Source organism: Phodopus roborovskii, unplaced genomic scaffold (genome assembly GCF_943737965.1).
Source record: "Phodopus roborovskii unplaced genomic scaffold, PHOROB, whole genome shotgun sequence".
NCBI classification, from domain to species: domain Eukaryota; kingdom Metazoa; phylum Chordata; class Mammalia; order Rodentia; family Cricetidae; genus Phodopus; species Phodopus roborovskii.
In genome coordinates this window covers 11,873,433-11,894,711 of record NW_026126433.1, presented here as the reverse complement: position 1 = coordinate 11,894,711, position 21,279 = coordinate 11,873,433, and the positions used below count along the sequence as shown (strand labels likewise).

Genomic DNA, 21,279 nt, shown 5'->3' with positions numbered 1-21,279 from the left:
TTGAATTTTAGTTTAGCAAAAAAGAAAATGGGCTTCAATATGACATTTTTATGCATTAGCCACGACACTTGTTCTCAGTTGTCCCTTTAAGAAAGATCAATTAAAATGACCTCCTGACTTTAAGCATTCATGCATCCTTGCCTCCTTCCCCAATGGGAGAATGTCCTGGTTTTGAGAAAGATGAACAGTTTTATATTGGAATAAGCTGCTAGGTACAGTCACGACATTTGTTCCGAAATTCTTTGACAGGCAAAACATATTCTCTTATTTTATTTTGTGTATGACTGTCTTGCCTGCTTGTAGTACACCTATGTAATACAGGCATGCCTAGTGATTAAGGTGACAGAGTCAAGATCCTCTGGTTCAGGAGTTATAGACAGCTGTGAGTCGCCATGTGGGTACTATGAGTCGAACCAGGTTCTCTAGAGCAGTCAGTGCTCTTAACCACTGAGTCAACTCTCTAGCCCCAGTGACTCCCTCTTATATCAAGATTCAGGGGCTTGTGGAGGTGTTAGATTGAAACAGGGGAAGGAATCCCTTTTCAGATTGTTAAATTACACACCTAAAATGCTTGCGTGCTACATGCAATTTTAGCTTCTTATTTTTCTTTTATGGTTGGCATTGAAGAAGCAATAATAAATTATTAAACTGAAATCATTAGCTAAGCTGTTTGCAGCAGACACTGTACTCTGCTAATTGTATGCTTGGAGGTAGCACAGAGGGAGGCTGTTTCAGAATTCTCCTTTAATTAAAATTACATAGAATTACAAAGCACCCACTGTGAACAGTAATGAAGTCTTGGTAGAGCCATTCTGTTCACCTGGAAGACAATACTGGCACACATTGGGAAGACTAGCATTGCACCTTGCGGCAGACCCACATGGACAGTGTCACACTGTGCAATCACGTCAGAATAATCGGTCTGTGCCCAGGGCTGTCTCTTTTTTGTAGTTTGTTGGTTGTCCCTAAAAATTAATACTTAAAGAATTCACAGATTTAAATTTCTAATTTAGTTTTTCAAACTTTTCAAACATTTTGGTCTTGCCAAAGAATTTTGAATACTGATTTCTTCTTTGCTTAGAAATTCAATTAAATTGTAATGCGATTTACTATTTTTTTGAAGTGATTCTGAACTATACTATAAAATATTATACTATAAAGAATGCTGATACCTAAAATAAACTAAAATTATTAAATCTAAATTAATTTACTATTTAGAAATTTTAGATTACATTGGAAATTTCTAACATAAAATAACTGGAATTCTTTTTTAGTGGCCAATATTTTCTCTGAGTGGCATATTTTCATTTGTTTGATCAATACTTAAGTCTTATTGTTGTTACTAAAAACAGTTAAAATCATAACTACTTTGATTTTTGTAAACAAAACAAGATATTGATATATGGATCTGACATATCAGACACCATAATATTTAATAACATCTGTTCTTGTTCTTTAATAATTGCATTGTGACAGTATCTCTTCTCTTTAGTTCATATGTTAAGTGTACTCCAGTAGTTAGTATTGAATATTTTAGAACCATAGAGCCTTTTAAATCTTCTCTATTACATCCTTCGTACATAAAAGATGAAGTAGATGAGTTTATGCTTTATTTACAGTTTTATACTTTGAATAAATAACTACTGTAGCCTTACTAAAACTGGCACTTCACGGGTTCTTAAAACACTAGCTTAGTTCTAGTCTAAGTGTGTATTTCACAAGCATATTAATAGTTTTTGCTTGTTATATGCCTTGTTAAACACACAAAGTTTGAGAGGAGGAGGATGCTAGAGGAAGTCCTACAATGGTGATTATTTACTCCTAAAGTATTAAAAAAGACCATATGTCTTTAAGGTTAGTGAAATAACATACTTGGAATATCAATATTTAGCCTTAGTAATCATGGTATCCTACTTCCAAATATTTTAGGCCAAAGTAGAAAATTTCAATGAGTTTGACAAGTTCACAGGAAAGTCTTGGTGCTTGACAGCTATGACTAAACATCACAGTTCTTCCCAATGGGCCTAGTGAATAAATTGGTAGACAAATTCCATAAATATGTGTGTTGTTTATTTTTAAGGACCCATGGACTGATTAACAGTCTGTATTTTAGAGTTTTGGGAGATTTAATAGTTTTAACTTGTGAAGCATTGCCTTAATTAAATTTTTGTCAGATACATGTAAAGATGCACTTGAAGACATGTCCATGCCCTTCACTCATGTTTATAGGTGCCACTTATCTTCCAAACTGCTAATGTAAAATAGAAAATATGGCTAACTTTGTTTTTGTTAACAAAAAAAAATGTTCAGTTACAAAATAAATGAGAATCTACAGATAAATATTTAGGGAACTTTAATCTCTGTGGAGATAAAATTGTAATATTAGTATTAAAATGCTAATATTGAGATATTCTTGGCACAATGAAATGTATCTCTGTGATCTTCTAAGGTCCTAAACAAATTGAGAGAAACCTAGGATACTGTTTTGAAATATTTTTATGACTTCAGATTAGTCTGTAAGACACATAGGGTTTTATTTTGTTTGTTTGTTTATTATAAATAATGAGGTAAGAATGATGTGATTGGTTTGGCCTAGACATGGTTGCAGAAAGGAAATTAGAAGTAACAGTTTATGATGTGGAAAAGTTTGTAATGCAGTTGAGTAAACAAAGGACAAATGATGGTGAATGTCAAAGGGGAGCTCAGAATGCAGTGGCTGAGACCAGGCGAAAGAAGCAGGGTGCGTTGTAGGAAAGCTTTAGAGAACTGTAGAATCTGGCTTCCAGTGAATCAAAGAAACACTGGTCTAGAGATTCACACTTTTTACTTTGTGTCCAATGATACTATTTCAACAGTTGCCACAAATCCAAACCTCTTATTATATATATTATTTTGATTCACAACACAACTACAGAATAATTGTAAGTTCACTGAAGAGGAGATAATCAGAATTTACTAAATGTGTTCTTCATGTGATACCTGAATTTATCGTTCTTGCTTTGTAGCAATTTTCTAATGAAACACAGATGAATGGACTGCAGTAGAACTGGGTGCTGCAAAAGTACACAGTTTCAACATTTAAATTCACTCCTGGACTTGGTAGATCTGGGCAAAGTGGCTTCTCATGTCTTGAGTGAGACCTGACATGTTAACAATGTTTAGAGTATTTTTAATATGAACTGTAAATGGTAAATATGATTCAAAAATGATCTGTATGATAAATGCAGATGCTTCAGGGGCACCCACTCTAACATGTAGATACATATGGGAACTATCTTACTCTATGGGAAAATAATTCAATTAAAACAAGACATGAAAAAAACTAGAGTGATAATTTATTCTAGTCTTGGGACTATATTACTAAATTTTGGACATTACAAATGCAGTTCTCTGTACTAACAATTTATAGGATACTGGAAGGATTAGGAGGTACGAGCCATGTTTTTGGAGGTATGTCGCTGGGATTGGCTATGAGGATTCAAAATCCCAGGCCAATCTCAGTGTCTATCTGTCTGCTGTTTGTTGGTCCAGATATAGAGCTCTCATCTACTTCACTTGCACCTTAGCTGCTTCCCACCATGATTATAATAGACGAAGCCATTGGAACTGTAAGTAGCCACCAAATAAATGCTTTTTGAAAAAGTGGCCTTGGTTATGGTGTCTCATCACAGTAATAGAACACTAAGATAATCAGTATTCATCCTTAATTGCTGAGACATCTTTGCAGCCCATTAATAATTCTTAAATGTTACTAAATACAAATTTGAAGGTATAACCATTAAGCTCTGACATTTCACATCTGACAATCAAATTTCTGTTACAGAGGTTTGTTGAATATCAATAAAATAAAAAATTAAGTAGCTGCAACTTGTTTGTGAAGGTCATTTAATCACAAATTCCTTTGGCTTGATGAGGGAGTAGTTCTGTTGACCTGGACAAAGATGACTTTATTTCAGAGAACCCTTCCTTCCCATAAGTATATTTTTCAGATTTTGAGGTTTTGGGGAAAACATAAAATCATATACTATATTAATCACCTCTCTAAAAATTGAAATTAGGGAAACATACAAATCAAAACAAAGAAAGTACACATTAAAAATAAAACCCTGAGTGGAAGGAAGATGGGCTGAATGAATCAGTAGTCTCTATAAACCTAGTTAAATATCAGGTGGGAAGACAAATGTCAAGAGAACTAGTGGTGCTTAGATTTACTAATTAATCAGAACTGCCTGCTGTAAGAATATAGGAAAGAGAAAAGAATTCCCATATTAATGAAGTAGAAAATACTTTGAAAATTAGAAAACTTTATATTATTAGATTATATATAAAAGTACACATCCTTTGAAATGATATTTTTAAAATGAAATGATATACTTATAATCTTGTTTTTGAAGTACCTATTAAGCTTATCAAAATTAAGATTTATTTTTTTATTTCTTGATAAGTGTCTGCACATCTGTGTTTGTGTGTGAATATGTGTCACCCCAGGTACCCATAGTGGCCAAAGAGAGCACAGGACACTGAGTTATACCTGACATAGGTGCTAGGAACTGAACTAAGGTCCTATAAGAGAACAGACAGTTCTCTGAACCTCAGAACACATCTCCTGTATGATGAACAAACATATTGTTAAGGGACCAGAAGGCTTATGTGGTTACACTTCATTTATTACTCACCCTAAGAATTGTGGTGCCTTTGTTATCTATGCAATATTATTTTAGTGATATGCCATTTAAGCATATCAACACAAAAGATAATTTTTTAAAAAAACTATATCATATTGTTCAAGAAACACTTTGTATCAGCTTATCTCCCCTATAATAGAGCAGGAAGAACTTTTGAAAAAGGAAGTAAAATGTAAAAATGATACAGAGTCAAATTGGCTGAAATATTTACACAGAGCAGAGCACATGCAATGGGTACAAGGACTACAAGTAGGGGATTGTTAGTTCATAGAATATGGACAGGTTCATCAAAACATGGGATGAAACATATCAAAAGTCAGTTCAAGAAAACCAAAAAAGAAAAAAAGAAGTGCCCCTCTTTTTAAAATATCTTAATGGTTGGCATTAAAATGTAAAATGTAATACTTTAAAAAATTCTAAATGCATAGTCATATGTAACAACAAGCAAGAAGACAAAACACATCAAAAACAGGAATTAAAAAAAGAACTCTTCAAAAAAAGACAAGAAGTAAAAAAATAGAAAAGGGTGGAAAAAGTGATTGAAGTCCTGGTCATGCAAATAGATTTGGTGGGGGAAAAATACCTTCATCTTCAGCACCGTCATTATCACCTAAATCATCTGTCTGTTTCTTTGTAAGGGGACCTAGGATTGAGAACGGAGAAATGGAGGAAAAAAAAAAAGACAATTCAAGAATAAACAAGACTGAGGGGGGAAAATAGATGTAAATACTAAAATTCTCAAGGATATTTCAAAAAGAATTGGGGAAATGGGCTTATCACAGTTGATTATTCTTTTAAGAAAAAAAATTACCCTTCCCCAAAATAACTCAGATATTTGGTTTCTGAACATTTTTCAGCATTAAAAATACAGTATGGCTTAGTACTTCAGTCACAGGTCAAAGAATAATTTTTATAAAAAAAATACCCACTGAATATAAAAAGTAAACAGTTTAATTAGTTGAATGTATATAATTCATTCAATGTCCTTTCTTATTAAAATTTATGACAGGCATAAAGATACAGCAGGTCAAACTATCTTCTAACTTGGGACCAGAGAATAACACTAGAAGAAAAAAAGATAAAAATGTTTCATAAGTTGTTCTTTTTCTGCTTTTTATAAATTCTGCCTTTGTATGATCATTATCACTTGTATTTTACACATTTTTAATTTATACATTTTTTCAAAAACTGTGACTTTTTAAAATTACTTGTCATGACACAAGAACTCCCCCGAGTGTTTTAATTTAACTGTTAGTTTTGGGTTTAGGGCAATTGCCACATGCGTGAATGTATCAACAGATAATTTAGTTACTTGCCAAAGAAAAGGTACCATCAACAGAAGTCATGTTTAGTTATCAAAGTTGTCAAACAGTCAGGACTAATACTTCAAAATCAGCTTCAAGAAACAGTGGACTCATTCCATTGTACAATTCCATGCCAGATACATATTTATAATAGGATCATGTTTTAGAAGAATGACTGGATTAAAACACTGTGAATCTTTAATACATGTTTTATTATCCCTAACACTGCTAATTTGCTAGCAGAAAAGAACATACCAAAGGGGAAGTAATGGGCCATATGAAAGTAATTTTAAGTGTCACATAATAGATATACTCAGCACACAAAAAGCAACTCCAGCCCCAGATTGTCTTTCTATTTCCACAACCATTTCATTTGTATGACATTTCATAACCCTCATGCAAAAAGCAATCACTATAAACACAGGACACTATTTAAAAGGACAGCCAATGACATAGCAATAATCAAAAGAATTTTGTCATGCATAATGTAAGAGTCTTAGAAAATGGTGTGAAAAATGGACAGTCATGGCTTGATTACAACCACTTGAGTAGTAACAGAACAAGCAATAACTATAAGCATACAGCCCAGGGAAGGATCAGTAAACATTTGAGAAAGATTTGTCCACCTTTGCAGAAAGGACTTTTCATTAGATTTCAATTTAAAACAAAACCTATTGTAACATCCCTTCAAGAAGAGAAAATACTGTACCAAAAACAGGAGAAAAAAATAAGTGTTAACATGCTTACGGTTTTTCAGGTCAGAGAAATACTACTGCAAATATCAGTCACTGGTAAAAGATCAAAACACTGAAAAAATATCATTGGTGATATAAAAAAATTGGTGATAGATAGCTCAAATACAAGGTCATTGTTTCAAGGTCATACAATATAAAGATGAAAAACTGTCCAAAACAATTTAGGTATATGCTATAATAAACAGATCTGTAAATATCATTCTGTTGAAAAAACCTAGCTGAGAACAATTTATATTAACTTTTTCTCAGTTATAAGCTCACATATATCCCTACTTACTAAGATATTGTTCAAATTAAAAAGCAGAAAGATTCATCTGATGCTTATTAACTGAATAACAATTCCTTAACATATGAATATCTTTAAACTTCATATTTTAAATTGGGGAATTGGAATATTTGAAATATTACCAAATTCAAAATACTAAAATAATATTTAGTACCCAAAGATTTAAGTGTTTTTTACATTTCTGTTTCCTGAGTATATATGTATGTATGTATGTATGTATGTATGTAGGTATATATATATATATATATACATATATATATATATAGAGAGAGAGAGAGAAGAGAGAGAGTCTTACTGGTTAGCAAGCAATACAAACTGAGAATGAAAGTACTTTCTGCTTGCAAATCTCTATCAACTTTCCAATTTTCACTAAATTACTTGATTTTCTTAATTCTTGACTTTTTAAAAAATCAGTAAAACTCGCTCCCTTTTTGCTGACTCATTAGCTTAATAATATTTGAAGATATGTGAATCCTATGACATTGATATTAGTATTCATATTTTTCTCAGGCTCTGTGCTGCATCTTTTCCTTAGACAATTTAAATGGATGCAAATTCGGGTATCTAATGCAATTTCCACGGTCTGCATTGAAAGCCATTTAGGTTCTACAATTACGGAACTGACAATTTCATATGCTACACATGCCTACAGTTTCCCTCGAACCTGTATGAGTGTTGTTAAACAATATCTCCCACTGCCTTGAAAATGGAGTATAGTTTTCCATTGCTATATAGCTAAGTAAGGAAAAAAAAAAGAAAGAAAGGAAGGAAGGAAGGAAGGAAGGAAGGAAGGAAGGAAGGAAGGAAGGAAAGAAAAAAGAAAGCACAAAATCTATTTTACTATTCTAGGTGGATTGGAGACGGAAGAAGTTTTAAGGCTATAATGAAGTTGCTGAGCTACACTTTTCCTCTTCAGGAGGCTGTGTGCTGGTTAATAAAGGACACTGTTTACTTACTGACATAATGTAGTCAACCTGAAGTATGGTAAGCATCATAGATACTTGTTCAGTACCATAAATAAATGAAGATATCATCAGAGGAAGACAAAGTTGTATTATCTCAACTAAACAGTTATTTTAAATATATTAAATAATACCATTTTATTATGGCACTAAATCATTACAGGTTAAATCTGTGTTTTAGTGATCTGAACACAATGGTGCTTTCTTATCCTCAAGATTTTATTTTTTATTATTTTTTCTTATTTTCCATATTAATACAGTTCCCTCTCTCCCACCCTCAATACCTCCCTCCCATGACCCTCAACACTCCTTCTATCCCATTCCCCTTCCCCCCCAACACACACTGCACAGGGAGGGTGATTCCTTCCAGGAGGGATTATCAAAATCTGTCAAGTCACTTGGAGTAGGAACTAGGCCCTCCTTCCTGCATCTAGGCTAAGGGAATTTCCCTCCATGGGGAATGTGCTCTCAAAGTCCTTTCGTGCACCAGGGATACATCTTGGTTCCACTGTCAGAGGTCCCTTAGTCTGCCTAGGCCTTCTAACTTATATAATGTTTTTCTAAAGCTGTATGAGGGTAAAAATTTATGGAAAAATATGATCATAGTAAAGAAAATAGATTTAAGTCATCTCTTTACCTAAAGACACTGAGACCAAGCTAAGAGGGTCCAGAGTTGCTAATAGAGAACTCCACATTGGTTTCTTTGAGGAGGCTTCAATGGAGTAAAAACAGCCTGGGTCCATGTGACTTGAAGTGCTTCATGCACTTCCCATCAGCAACTCTGGTTCTTGTTCCCTTATTATAAAGGGTAATAACTGATATCTCACTCGTTTTTCATTTTTTTAACAGAAATGTGATCTTGCAAACACACACCTAGTATTAGTGTCCTTGTGACAGGTAGGCTTTCACCATTCAGGGACCAGGCATTCCTAAAAGTCAAGGATCCCGATTTCTCCAAGGTTAAATGTGTACTCTTTGAACAGGAATCAGGGTCACTAACAACACTCTAACCAGAAAGCAAGGCAACTTCAGCATCAACAGTTTTAAATAGTATCTCAAAGCATCAACTATAAAGCAAACAAGACCACAGCACCCTGTGTGTGGAAGTGATTTATTTTACCTTGAAACTAACTGGGTCTCTACTCCCAGAGGGATGCACACATAACTCTCAATATAGTTAATAGGAAAGTAGACCTCATGTCATTTTGAAAGGGAGTAAGAGTAATTACTATATTTTATATCTCCTATAGGCAATAAATAGATTCTGTGGGGAAGCAACAGCACTTAAGCTAGCTACAGTGAACACCCAACCATGAACTCCAAACTCATTTAATTTCAAGAGTTCTTTTGTGATTTCCATAAATATAACTGAAGTCTTGGCCCTTACAAAGAACATGTGATGCATTCTTACATTTTGGACTCTGACCATGGGTGCCTTTTATTTTTTAAAGAGAAATAAAAATATCAGCATTTCTATGTAGTTAACTGGAGAATAATTATGAACTCCAAAATAATTACTATCCACTCATATTAATGCTGTTTTTTAAATCATTCTTTTTGATGAAGGGCTAATACACTTTAGTTCTCAAATACATTAGAACTGATTAGAAATTCATTCATTACAGTTTCTATTCAGCAGAAATTAGCTAGACTTTCTGGCAAAGGCAAGTAGTATGAGAGTGTTATTAGTTCCTAACTTAGATGGCTGGCCCTGAGAAATGCCTCCAGAGAGGAATGGGCCTCTGAAGTTCTGATTATTTAGAGTCACAAGCCCCAGCATGTCACAGGATGACAAACAGAAGGCTAAGGACCTTGCTGTCTTGCCTCACCCTCTTGACTCTAGAGCCTTTGATATAAACTGACTATGAAAAATTTTCAGGCTATGAGTACAGAATGGAAGCATTTAAGGGCATTGCTAGTGTTCTTTAACTATGAGACAAAAGCTAAAAGAAAAAAAAAAACAAACTTGGATCAAGTTTGTGAAAAATCTGTATGTGCTATATCAGAACACAATGGCAGAATGTAAGTATCAGTGAAGTATAATACTCAACCTTTTCTCATGTATCAATCTAATATACACTCAAACATAATTATCATTTTACTAGTTAACACTGGAAGCCCTACTAATATCTCTACATTTATTGAACAAAAGTTACTGCATGTCTTAAGTAGTCCATTATTTATGGCCAGACATAAAGAAATTAGAGTTGAAAGGTAATTTTCTTCCACAAAAATTTTAAAGGCAATTAATATTTATGAGCAATTTCTTAAATATGCATTAAACTAAAACAAAAATGCATTCTAAATCAGTGTGATGAGTTACTAGAAGTAAATTTTAAAATAAATTATTGTTTCAGAAGGGTGAAAATATGTGCAGTTTTGGATGTCGGCTTTTTGGTGAGCTCCCTGCTTGGGTTACTAGCGCATATATGCACATTTGGAAAGGACCATATTACATCTCCTGAAGGTAGCAGGCATGCTCTATGTATGTCTTTGTTGTTGGAAGAAAACTACAAAATCACAGAATGTATTCCTCTCAGCAGTTCTTTAGAATTACAGAACAGCTTACAATATATCTTTTGGGAAAAGTTAATCTGTTGCCCAAAATAAAAAAAAAATTTTTCTGGCCCAAAATATTGACATAGAATAATCTTGCGAACACATCCCCCATGGAGGGATAACTGCCTTAACCTAGAGACAGGAGAGAAGCCCTAGTCCCTACTTCACATGACCTGTTAGATCTACATGACCCCAACTGGATGGCATTCCCCTACATATGGAATTGTATGGGGGGGATGGGAGGGGAGGGTGGTTAGAGTGCATGTGAGAGGGCAGAGAGGGTAAAAGTGAGAGAGGGAGGAAAGAATGGAGGGAAGGAGGGAGGAACTGAGAGGGAACTGGGATAGACATGTAAAATAATAAATTAAATAAATAAAAATGCTTTTTGTTTCCACAGAAAATGAAAAGATGTGGATTCCTTCCAGACTAATGTGGCTTGATCAAACCAGACTGCCTGAAACAGAGTACCAGGTTTGGAAAGAATGATGCCCAAATTCCCAAATATTGTCTATAAATGTTTGTTTTCATTTAAATGCACTTGGTTATAATAAATAAATAAATAACAAAAAAGAAAAAAAAAAGAAAGAAAGAAAAGAAAACTGGGAACCAGGTAGCCTCTGGACCTGTTGTAAATCCCCCTGGCCCCAGGATGTCCTTGAAGAACATGGGAACTAAATAACCTTTCCCAGACCCCAGGATATGCTAATCAACCCTGCCTGGGCAGACAGTTAAGGCTCCTTTGCACTGAAGATAAACCAGAGAAAATAGATTCATCAACCAAAGAACATCTTAAATCACACAAATCCTGGATCTCTTCATGTTGTCCCATATTTCCTAGATCAAACCTAACAATAATAGGCATAGAAGAAGGCAAAGAAATCCACCTCAAAGATGCATAAAACATATTCAACAAAAATCATTGAAGAAAACTTTCCCAGTCTGAAGAAGGACATGCCTATGAAAGTACAAGAAGCATACCAAACACCAAATAAACTGGACCAAAAAAAAAAAAAAAAAAAACCAAAAACAAAACAAAAACAAACAAAACTAAAAAACAAAAAGAACAAACAAACAATAAATAACAAAAAACAAAAAACAAAACACAGTTCCCATACCACATAGTAAGCAAAACACCTAACATACAGAATAAAGAAAGAATATTTAGATCAGTGAAGGAAAAAGGACAGGTAACATATAAAGGCAGACGTATCAAAATTATGCCTGACTTCTCCATGGAACTCTGAAACCCAGAGGATCCTGAATAGATGTTCTACAAACACTAAAAGCCCACAGATGCCAGTCCAGATTACTATACCCAACAAAACTCTCAATCACTATAGATGGAGAAAACAAGAATTCCATGACAAAGCCAGGTTTTCATAATACATATCCACAAACTCAGCCTACAGAAAGTTCTAGAAGGAAAACTCCAACCCAAGGAAGTTAACTACACTCACAAAGACACAGGCAATAGACAATAATATTTTGTCAGAACTCACAAGAAAAACTATATATACCATACCACCATCAAGAACAAACCTAAAACAAACAAGAATTAATGACCAATGTTCATTACTTTCCCTCAATATTAATGGTCTTAACTCACCTAAAAAAAGACACAGACTTACGGAATGGATATGAGACAGAACCCATATTTCTGCTGCATACAAAAACACATCTTCCAATCAAATGGACTCAAGAAGCAAGCAGGCATAGCTATCCTAATATCTAACAAGTTAGACTTCAAATCAAAATCAATCAAAAGATATAAAGAAGGACCCCAGACTGATATCTGGGAAACCAGCATATGACTGACTCAGACCTCCTGAATGCAGCTCTCAGTTAGAAGGCCTGGGCAGTTTATGTGACCTCTGAAATTGGAACAAGGATGTATCTATCTCTGGTACACAAAAGTCCATGAGCTGCTTCCTCCTTGTTCAGGTCATCTGTCAGTATGGGTTTTTATAGCCTGGTCTTGACCTCTTTGCTCATAACTCCTCTCTCTCTGCAACTGGATTCCAGGAGTTTGGCTCAGTGTTTTGCTGGGAGTGTCTGCTTGACCTCTCAACATAACTGTGTTTCAGAGCCTGCTTAACATACAGAAATGTGCTCTGCTTGATTTTATCAGATCATATAAACTTTCCAGAGGGAATCCTCATCCCAGACACTTTCACAGTCTGTAACCCTCGTCTGTGGCCATAATTGTCCCATGCTTGCTCCTTAGTTTCACCATTATTCACCCTCTGCAGTGACTCCTTCCCAACCCACCTCATATAGCATCTGCTTTGAAAATTGTACACAGGAATCATGGAAAATACCAAATGAAATGAAAACAATGAATTAATCCATATCAACATCAGCTGAACTTCACACACAACTCCTGCTAAGACTAAACTAGCAAGTGATTTTAACAAACAGAAATTCAAGAGTCATCTGATGTTGGTATGGTGAATCTTACTCCATGTTTTTTAAATAACTGTAGCAAGACAGTGGGTCTTGCTTTGATGCTTAGAAATCCATGAGCAAAAAATAAGATATTTTATATCCTGAATGAAAAAAATCTTTTAAATAGTTATAAATCCAGTATAAATAAAAGATCCTGAAAATTACTGTCATTGTTTCTCTACCTTGCTTAAATTTTTAATAGTTCTTTGTTCCTTTTGACATAGAGTGAAATGTCCTGCCTGGCCCATAAGAATCATTTCACTAATTCAAAATTTGATCTTTCTCACACTGCTCTCCAAAACATGTCTTTTCCTACTCTGAATCTTGTCATTGTTGCTCAGGAAGTAACCTGATATTCCCACCCTGTGTTTTATTCCATATGATTCATTCTTTGAAGTTCTAATAATAACCAGCTCATTTCAGAGATATGGTAGCTGTCAGTGAAAAGGAACATAGGGAAACTCCTACAGAAAAAATGGATGACTTGCTTTTACTATGAGGGGGAAAACAAAAGAGAGATTAATGCATCCTTTGCAATTCTGTATTGCCCAGCAAGACCTAATTGAGAAAACATCTCTATAACATTATTAAATTTCATCTGCATTAACAAGGTGAAGTGATTGAGACAGTAGATTAAAAATACCATTTTATGGATGCCTTTTTGGTGTATTAGTAGACACAAATAATAAGGTCAGGTTCTCTTTTGGTCAAGTTCTCAGTAGAGTGGTATACGGAAGGAGTGTCTTGGCTGATGGACACCTGAGCATCAGCTTGCACATGTGCCCATACTGTACTCAGTTTCTTACCTAAATAGGGAGTCTTCTCTGCTTAATTCTGTGTTTGGTTCTATGACAGTTGATCCACTAGTCAAATAGACTGGAACCTGTTGGTGACACAATGCTGCATGCCCCCTTTCTCATCTGATTCAGGAACCAATAGGCACACACTAATAATTCTGGAAACCCTTGTGAATGCAGAGTTCAATGCCCTGATAGACAGTATGGTATGGCTAAAAGATGGAGAAACTATTAATGTGTATGTGAAGCATTTTACTGACTTTGCCTAGGACCCAAAGCTATTGGATACAGTTCAGCAAGTTCTTTATAAGTCAACAAAAGATGAGCAGTAAAAGAAAATGTGAATCATTTGTAATTGATGTAACAAGGCATTTGTTAAACTCTGAGCCACTCATTCCGCCATAACCATACTCATTCCACAAAGTCCTTAAAAATATTCAATACAGCATTTATTCAGATGAGATTGAGGTTGGAATTTAAATTAAAAGAAAAACATATAAAAGTATCTTTCAAAAAACAAAGCCAATAAAATTAAAATAAGACAATAAATTTGGAAAAAAAAATTCAAGAATTCAAAGCAAGTGAGTAGTATCAATTAAAAGTGACAATTTTTCAGTAATGTATATTATTTAATATACAATTAAAGTTTAGAAAAATGAACAATTAACTTACTGAAGAATGATAAGACTAAGAGCTGAAAGGGGAAATTAAATATTGACATATTCTGGTAGGGTAGTACGTAAGTATTAGCTAGAAACATCAGAGTCCTTCTCAGCATCCAGAACATATGGGCTCAGCCTATTTCTTAGGTTGCACTACCAAAACATAATTAAGCATTAAAGAGTGAACATTTCACATGGCAGGGGTTAGAAGGAAACCAGCGTTCTTATTCCCTCTCTAGAATTGATATTAAAACCTTGTTGCTGAAGTACCATATACTTTGTTTTTTCAGGACACAAAAAAAATCAAGATAAAACTGGAAGCACTTTTCCTGCTATCTATGGTTTACAGTACCTGAAAATGCTATGTCAGCTGCTTGGATAGAAAGTAACCACATGAGGGTTGTTTGCTTCTTTGTGTCTCTTCTTTCAGCTTTGAACTTTGTGAGCTACAATACTTCTAGGCTGTGAAGCAAGATATTCCTTCTAAAGTAGTGGTTCTCAATCACTTCCTAATGCTTCAACCCTTTAATGTAATTACTCATGTTTTGGCCACACCCAACCATAAAATTGTTTTCATGTTACTTTGTAACTGTAATTTTGCTACTCTTATGAATCCAAACCTAAGTATTTTTGGAGACAGAGGTTTGCCAACAGGATTACAACCCAATGAATGTAGCATGCCAATTTTGGGTATAACCAACTGCTTTTTGAATGGATTTTGAGACCTGCTCCAGGGGAAATGATATTTTACATGCACTACAAAGCAGCAGAAACCCTATGACTATGGATGTCGCAGGTCCTAGAATGCAACTACTACTGTTGTTCTGTGTAATGGGCATGTGAAACAGCAGTCTAAACATTTGTTTAGACTCATAGACAAGTGTTGCTCTTTTGGAGAAAGATGCTCATTTTGGCAGTGTGTGACGATTCATATCTTATCTATGTGATGAGAACAAGTAACATACCATGCTTAACTATAAATAGGGGATCTCTATCAAAGTCACAGCCATCCAGGGAAATATTGCAGACGAAAGGGCAGAGCAAATGTAAACTCTGGAGGATGGAGTGAAGTGTGTGAAAGAATCTGATAGAGCATGGTGGTAGCTATCATGAGTATAAAGCACTTAAACCTGCCTGAAAAAAAAAAGCCTTCCATAAGGTTTGAGCCCTTCAACATTCCATCATAGATAAAAAGGTAACTATGAGGTTTCTATCCTTACTTAGGGACTACTAGAAACTAATGACTGCCACAGAAGTCGGGGTGAGACCATCTTCATAAACACTGGAGCCATATGTGAGTTACCTAACCTCCAGCAAGTAGTCCTATCTCCTCCTCATACTTGTGTAAGCAATCCTAATACACACAATGGATCATAAAATCCCCAAAATAGTATGGGAACTACTTATAAAAAAGGATCAAACTGTGAAGGAGGGGGACTAGAAAGAGTATCAGGGGTGTTATATGTGAAATTAATGGCTAAAGTAGTATTTTCAAATAAATGGTTATTTTTAAAAGTAAAATAAATTAGACAACATTAAAACAGAACTGAGAAAAGCTATTTATAGTGTCTTTATAAACATAAAGACTCATAATTTACTAGAGCTTCTGTTGCTTAGTTTATTATCTAAAATTTAGTCATTATAAACCTAAAATTGATCACCGACTGGAAGTGGAAATTAAAATAAAGAGGATTGTGGTTTTTGGACAAAGTGTAAGACCTGAGTTTTTTACATTAAAGAAAATTTATAAGCAAATGCCCTGGTTTATTTCATTCCCATTGTAATAGTGCATATTAGAGTGTGTGAGAGAGACAGCATATTTGATATCAGGTGGGAATTCTAATGGTTTAAAAGGCAAAATGTAAAAGCAAAATTGCAAAGGACTCATAGTTCCAGTAGAATCACAGCATATAGTGTTGTTGTTCTCTATGTTTGTGCAATGCTTGACAGACAGCATTTCAAGCCATTTTTGCTTCCTAGCTCTGTAGAAGCAATCATGTGAAGAAGGTTGTATTTACAGAAGTTGTCCACTGAAAGCTAACCTTCCAGCCTGTGTTGTGGAAACCCTTGAGCAAAATTAAGGTATTTGATCTTCAAAATATAAGCATGCCATCTTAAAAAGAGGCTTATCTTTCAAGTATTTAATGGATGCTGGATTAGGAGAATCAATATAGGATAAGAGGCCCATGCTTTATTGATTTCTTCTTCTTCACACTTTCATTCTTCCCTAGAAGCTACTAAAGTACCCCAAATCAAGCAGCTTTTGTGAGACAGTTCAGAATAATATTTATCAAAGATAACATATTTAATACTAATATTTTGCCACTGGCAGTCAAGATCACCTTTGAAGAAAAACATCTTTACTGATTGAGTGATTTCTTTCTTTTTTTTTTTATTCATTTGTCTGCATATCTACATTAAAGAATTTTTTATACATGAAAATATCTTTGAGCTTTTTAAACTATTTCTCCTTTATACAAACATATATGTGTTTACTCATAGATATTTTTTTTATCTATGTGTCAAGCTAGAAACAGCTAAATTAAGATTTAAAGCATGAAATGTTCAATACAATCTAGCCAAGAAGTGACAGCTTACCTGAACAAGGAGGAGCCAAAGGCCACTAGACTGATAGCTGGGAAGCCAGCATGGGACTGACTCAGCCCCCCCCCCCCGAATATGGGTCTCAGCCAGAAGGACTGAGCAGTCTAAGAGACCTCAGACAGTGGAGCCAGGATGTATCCCTGGTGCACAAAAGGACTTTGCGAACATATCCCCCATGGAGGGATAACTGCCTTAATCTAGAGACAGGAAAGAAGCACTAGTCCCTACTTCACATGACCTGTCAGATCTACATGACCCCAACTGGATGACATTCCCCTACATATGGAATTGGGGTGGGGGGATGGGAGAGGAGGGTGGTTAGAGTGCATGTGAGAGGGCAGAGAGGGTAAAAGGGAGGGAAGGAGGGAGGAAGGAAGGGAGGGAGGAAGGGATGGATGGAAGGAGGGAGGGAGGGAGAGGGAACTGGGATAGACATGTAAAATAATAAATTAAATTAAAAAAAATGGTTTGACTCCAAAATTTAAGTTGAAGGACAAGTTACTGGGGAAAAGAAAAAAAAAAAGAAGAAAAAGAAGTGTTTTGAACATTTACACTTGAATCAATGTTTGGTAATTTTAAACACACCAAGAAAAGTAACAATGATGAACATTCTCTGGTGAATTATTTGGCTCCGCAAATCTCTCAAAATGAACAATCATGAAGTCTCCAAAATATTGGCTCCCCAATTTTCACTTTACAGGTAAAGATACACAATTAGTAGAAAAAAAACTTTCATTTCTAACATATGTTAAAATGTCTGTGATGTTGGTTGTATCTTATTAGGCTAGAGTTTGTTCATAGAATTTTACACTTGAGATTCAAGATTGCTATAAAAAGATAAAGGCTATAAGAGCTATGTTTGAAAATATATGTTTTTACAAACATGATATGTAGGTTCATTTCTCCTTTGTGACCCACATAAAGATTATTTTACACAGAGGACAAATGATTCACTAGTTATTTGGGTGTAATTTTTTCTGTAGACAAATGAGCTGTGTAGATACTCTTTCATAAGCAAGAGGTCAGTGGAAAACAACAGCAACAAGGGAGAAAACATAAATATTCAGAGAAATTTCAGTGTACAAAAATCAGAGCTGGTGCATTTTCCATAATCACCCATCCTTTGCATTTGAATGGATCCTGAATAAATAACAACCTATTGAATTTCGTTATTTAGACAACAATTTACCAGCATGAAGGAGATAAAAAAAACCTAGAGAACTTATTTTTTCTTATTATTTATTTTTTCTTATTTTACATATTGATCCCAGTTCCCTCTCCTTCCTCTCTCCCTATCACTCTCCCTCCTTCCCTTGATCCCCTACCACCTCCCATCCCATTTCTGCCAACTCCACAGAAAGGGTGATGTCTTCCAGGATCTAGAGACCTTATTAAAATGACTATTTTAACCCTCTTTCCCCAGAGATTGGCTGTATGTACCCTATAATTCAACAAAACAATGGCAAATGAAGTAAAGGAACCACAATTTGATATAAACTCAGGATGCAGATTCTTCTATTTATGCATCTTGGCCTATTTCTACTTAAATTGTCCCTGAAGACTGAGATGAAAAGTTGCCTATGGAGAAGTGAAACCAATAGCAATGCACATTGCTTCAGCTGCAACATGTCTCCACCAGAAATGTTCCAATCACCCTGTGAGTCAATACTACTTTCTCCTTAAGGGGAAGTACCTAAGAGAAAGTTGGTTCTTTTCTCAAAGTTGCTTATGACAAGAATTTAAATGAATTATAGCTATATACACATAGATGTATACATACAGGTAGACCCACGTAGATATACAGTCTTACAGGTGTACAAATACATGTGCCATTAAAATTGAATGGCTCTATTATTGTTCTTTTATATTTCAAATCTACCAAATTGTTAGAGAGATTGTTAATAACACTTGTTGCTCTTGAGGAGGACCTAAGTTTGATTTCCAGCATTCACATAATGGCTCATGATCATTTATAATTATATTTCCTAGGAATCCAGTACCCTCTTCTGAAATCCTTGGGCACTAGGCATGAATGTGGTCTACTTACAAGAAAAAGATTCACACACACATAAAATAAATCATTTTAAAAAAAATCTAACCAAGAATTAACATCTTCTCCTTAATATTTTTTCTCAAGTTAATTTCAAATTATTTAATGCTGAATATATTCTAGAACCTCTGAGGTCTACCAATGGAATGAAAACCATAGTATTTATGTTAATCAGTGAATCCAACCCAAAGCAATTTTTAACTTTTTAGGAAAATTAAGTAATACAAATTAAAATGTGAAAGGTATCAATAAGTATCCAAAAAGAATAAGAGAGAGAATTTACACCATAAACACTGAAAACTAAACAAAAGCCTAAAACATAAGAATGGCCACCCAGATTCAAGGTACAAGACTCTTGAAAGAGCCATGAAACATGGCCACTTCAAAACATTCATTACAGCATGAATGAAGACTTTTACTCTTCTTGTTTTCATGTTTGTCTCACCTACAACTCTCTCCTCATGTACATATGTTTGTCCTGCACATATGTGTGTGTATAAGTTCATATGTATGTATGTATGTGTGTGTGTGTGGTGTTTGGTATGTGGTTGGTCTATATGTATATGTGTGCACATGTGTTGTATGTATATGAGTGAGTGTCTCTGTGTTTGTGTATCTGTGCATGTGGTGTGTGTGTATGTGTGTGTGTGTGTGTGTGTGTGTGTGTGTGTGTGTGTGTGTGTGTGTGTGTTTATCCCATTTCCATAAGAATCACAGGATGAGTATCATAGTACCCATTTTGTTGTTTCTAATAACAAGCCTGTGGAGGTGTGGGGAGAAGGCCAGCAGGAAAATCTCCCATGAACTTCTGTCTGTAAGGACAAATACTAGTGGAAATGACTCTATCTTTTAATGATTCAAGGCAGAGATACTGTGGCAGCACCCACAGAGATATGTTTATATTCTTATATTCTTCTTATGTATTCTATGTATTCTGTTGAGACTTGAGTAACATCCTGCTATTTTTTTAAGTCAAAATTTTTCTCTTTTTATTTCATTTTACATATCGATACCAGTTCCCTCTCCCTCCCTAACTCCCTCACTCTGTCCCTCTCTCCCACCATCCCATCCTACACCCACTCCACATGTAGAGAGAGACCATAAAAGAGGGATCTATTATAGGTTTGAAGAGAAAACTGAACCTACAGAAATGTACAGAGACCTACAAGACTGACTCCCTACTAACAATTTGAGCAACAGTGGAAAGGCTACCATAAATGCCCTTCCCTGATAATAACATTTACTACTAACTTATCCACCATCATAGAGCCCTCATCTAGTAGCTGATGAAAACAGAAGCAGACACCCACAACTAAACACTGAGCTGAACTAGAATCCAGATACACAGAGGGAAATAAGACCAGGCTACAGCAGCACATAGAGACAGATGACCTGAACAAGGAGGAGCTAATGGGACCCCAGACTGATAGCTGGGAATACAGCATGGGACTGATTCAAACCCCCTTAACATGGGTCTCAGCTAGGAGGCCAGAGAGAAGGCCTAGTCCCTACTCCAAATGACTTGACAGATTTAGATGACCCCTCCTGGAAGGCTCCCAACTATTTTTAAAAGATCATTTCATGTAATGTTTGTACCATTTTATTTTTAAATCAACTGAAGAACATTATATAGAATGGACTTCTTTAAGGAAATATTACAGCCACATTTGGGATGGAAATACATTATTATATATGTTTTCATGATACTCATGAACTTTGTTACTAATCCAGTTTATTAACAAATTTAGATCAATTAAAAATGGCACAGTATCCAATCCAGTTCTATAGAAAGTCTGGGAGGATAAGGTGAATATGTGAGCTTGAGACTGGTATGTTAGAAGATCCATAAATGGTGTATAGAGTTTTTTATTCTTCACCACCAACTTCACACGGAGAACATGTAAGGACATTGAGGTCAGGCAATTGCTTGCTGAGAATGTCCAAGTTACAGACAGTAGCAGCAATCTATATTATAGAACTCCTCCATGTTCCACTTAGAACATAGCTTGTATCTACAGCATTTGTTGTCCACTTATAAAATACTGAAAACTACAAACAACAAAATTCACTGCATATTTAAAAATATACTCTTATCTCATTCATCCCAAACTACCCTGTTCCAGCTTGTTCTCAGTGCAAAATTAAGGAAACTGTTACATGATATAAATAT

General features: G+C 35.0%; 1 protein-coding gene across 8 annotated transcripts in view; it reads right to left on the bottom strand.

Annotated features, from left to right (window-relative positions):
- The window catches only part of Nlgn1 (neuroligin 1), an 884,178-nt gene that overhangs the window by 459,130 nt on the left and 403,769 nt on the right, over window positions 1-21,279 (bottom strand). For 5 of the 8 annotated variants that reach the window (XM_051185907.1, XM_051185906.1, XM_051185908.1 and 2 more), the window contains one exon: window positions 5,269-5,328. The exons of the other annotated variants lie outside the window; for them this stretch is intronic. In XM_051185907.1, coding sequence (XP_051041864.1) covers window positions 5,269-5,328 — 60 coding nt within the window. The remainder of the gene's footprint in view (window positions 1-5,268; window positions 5,329-21,279) is intronic. 8 annotated transcript variants of the gene reach the window in all.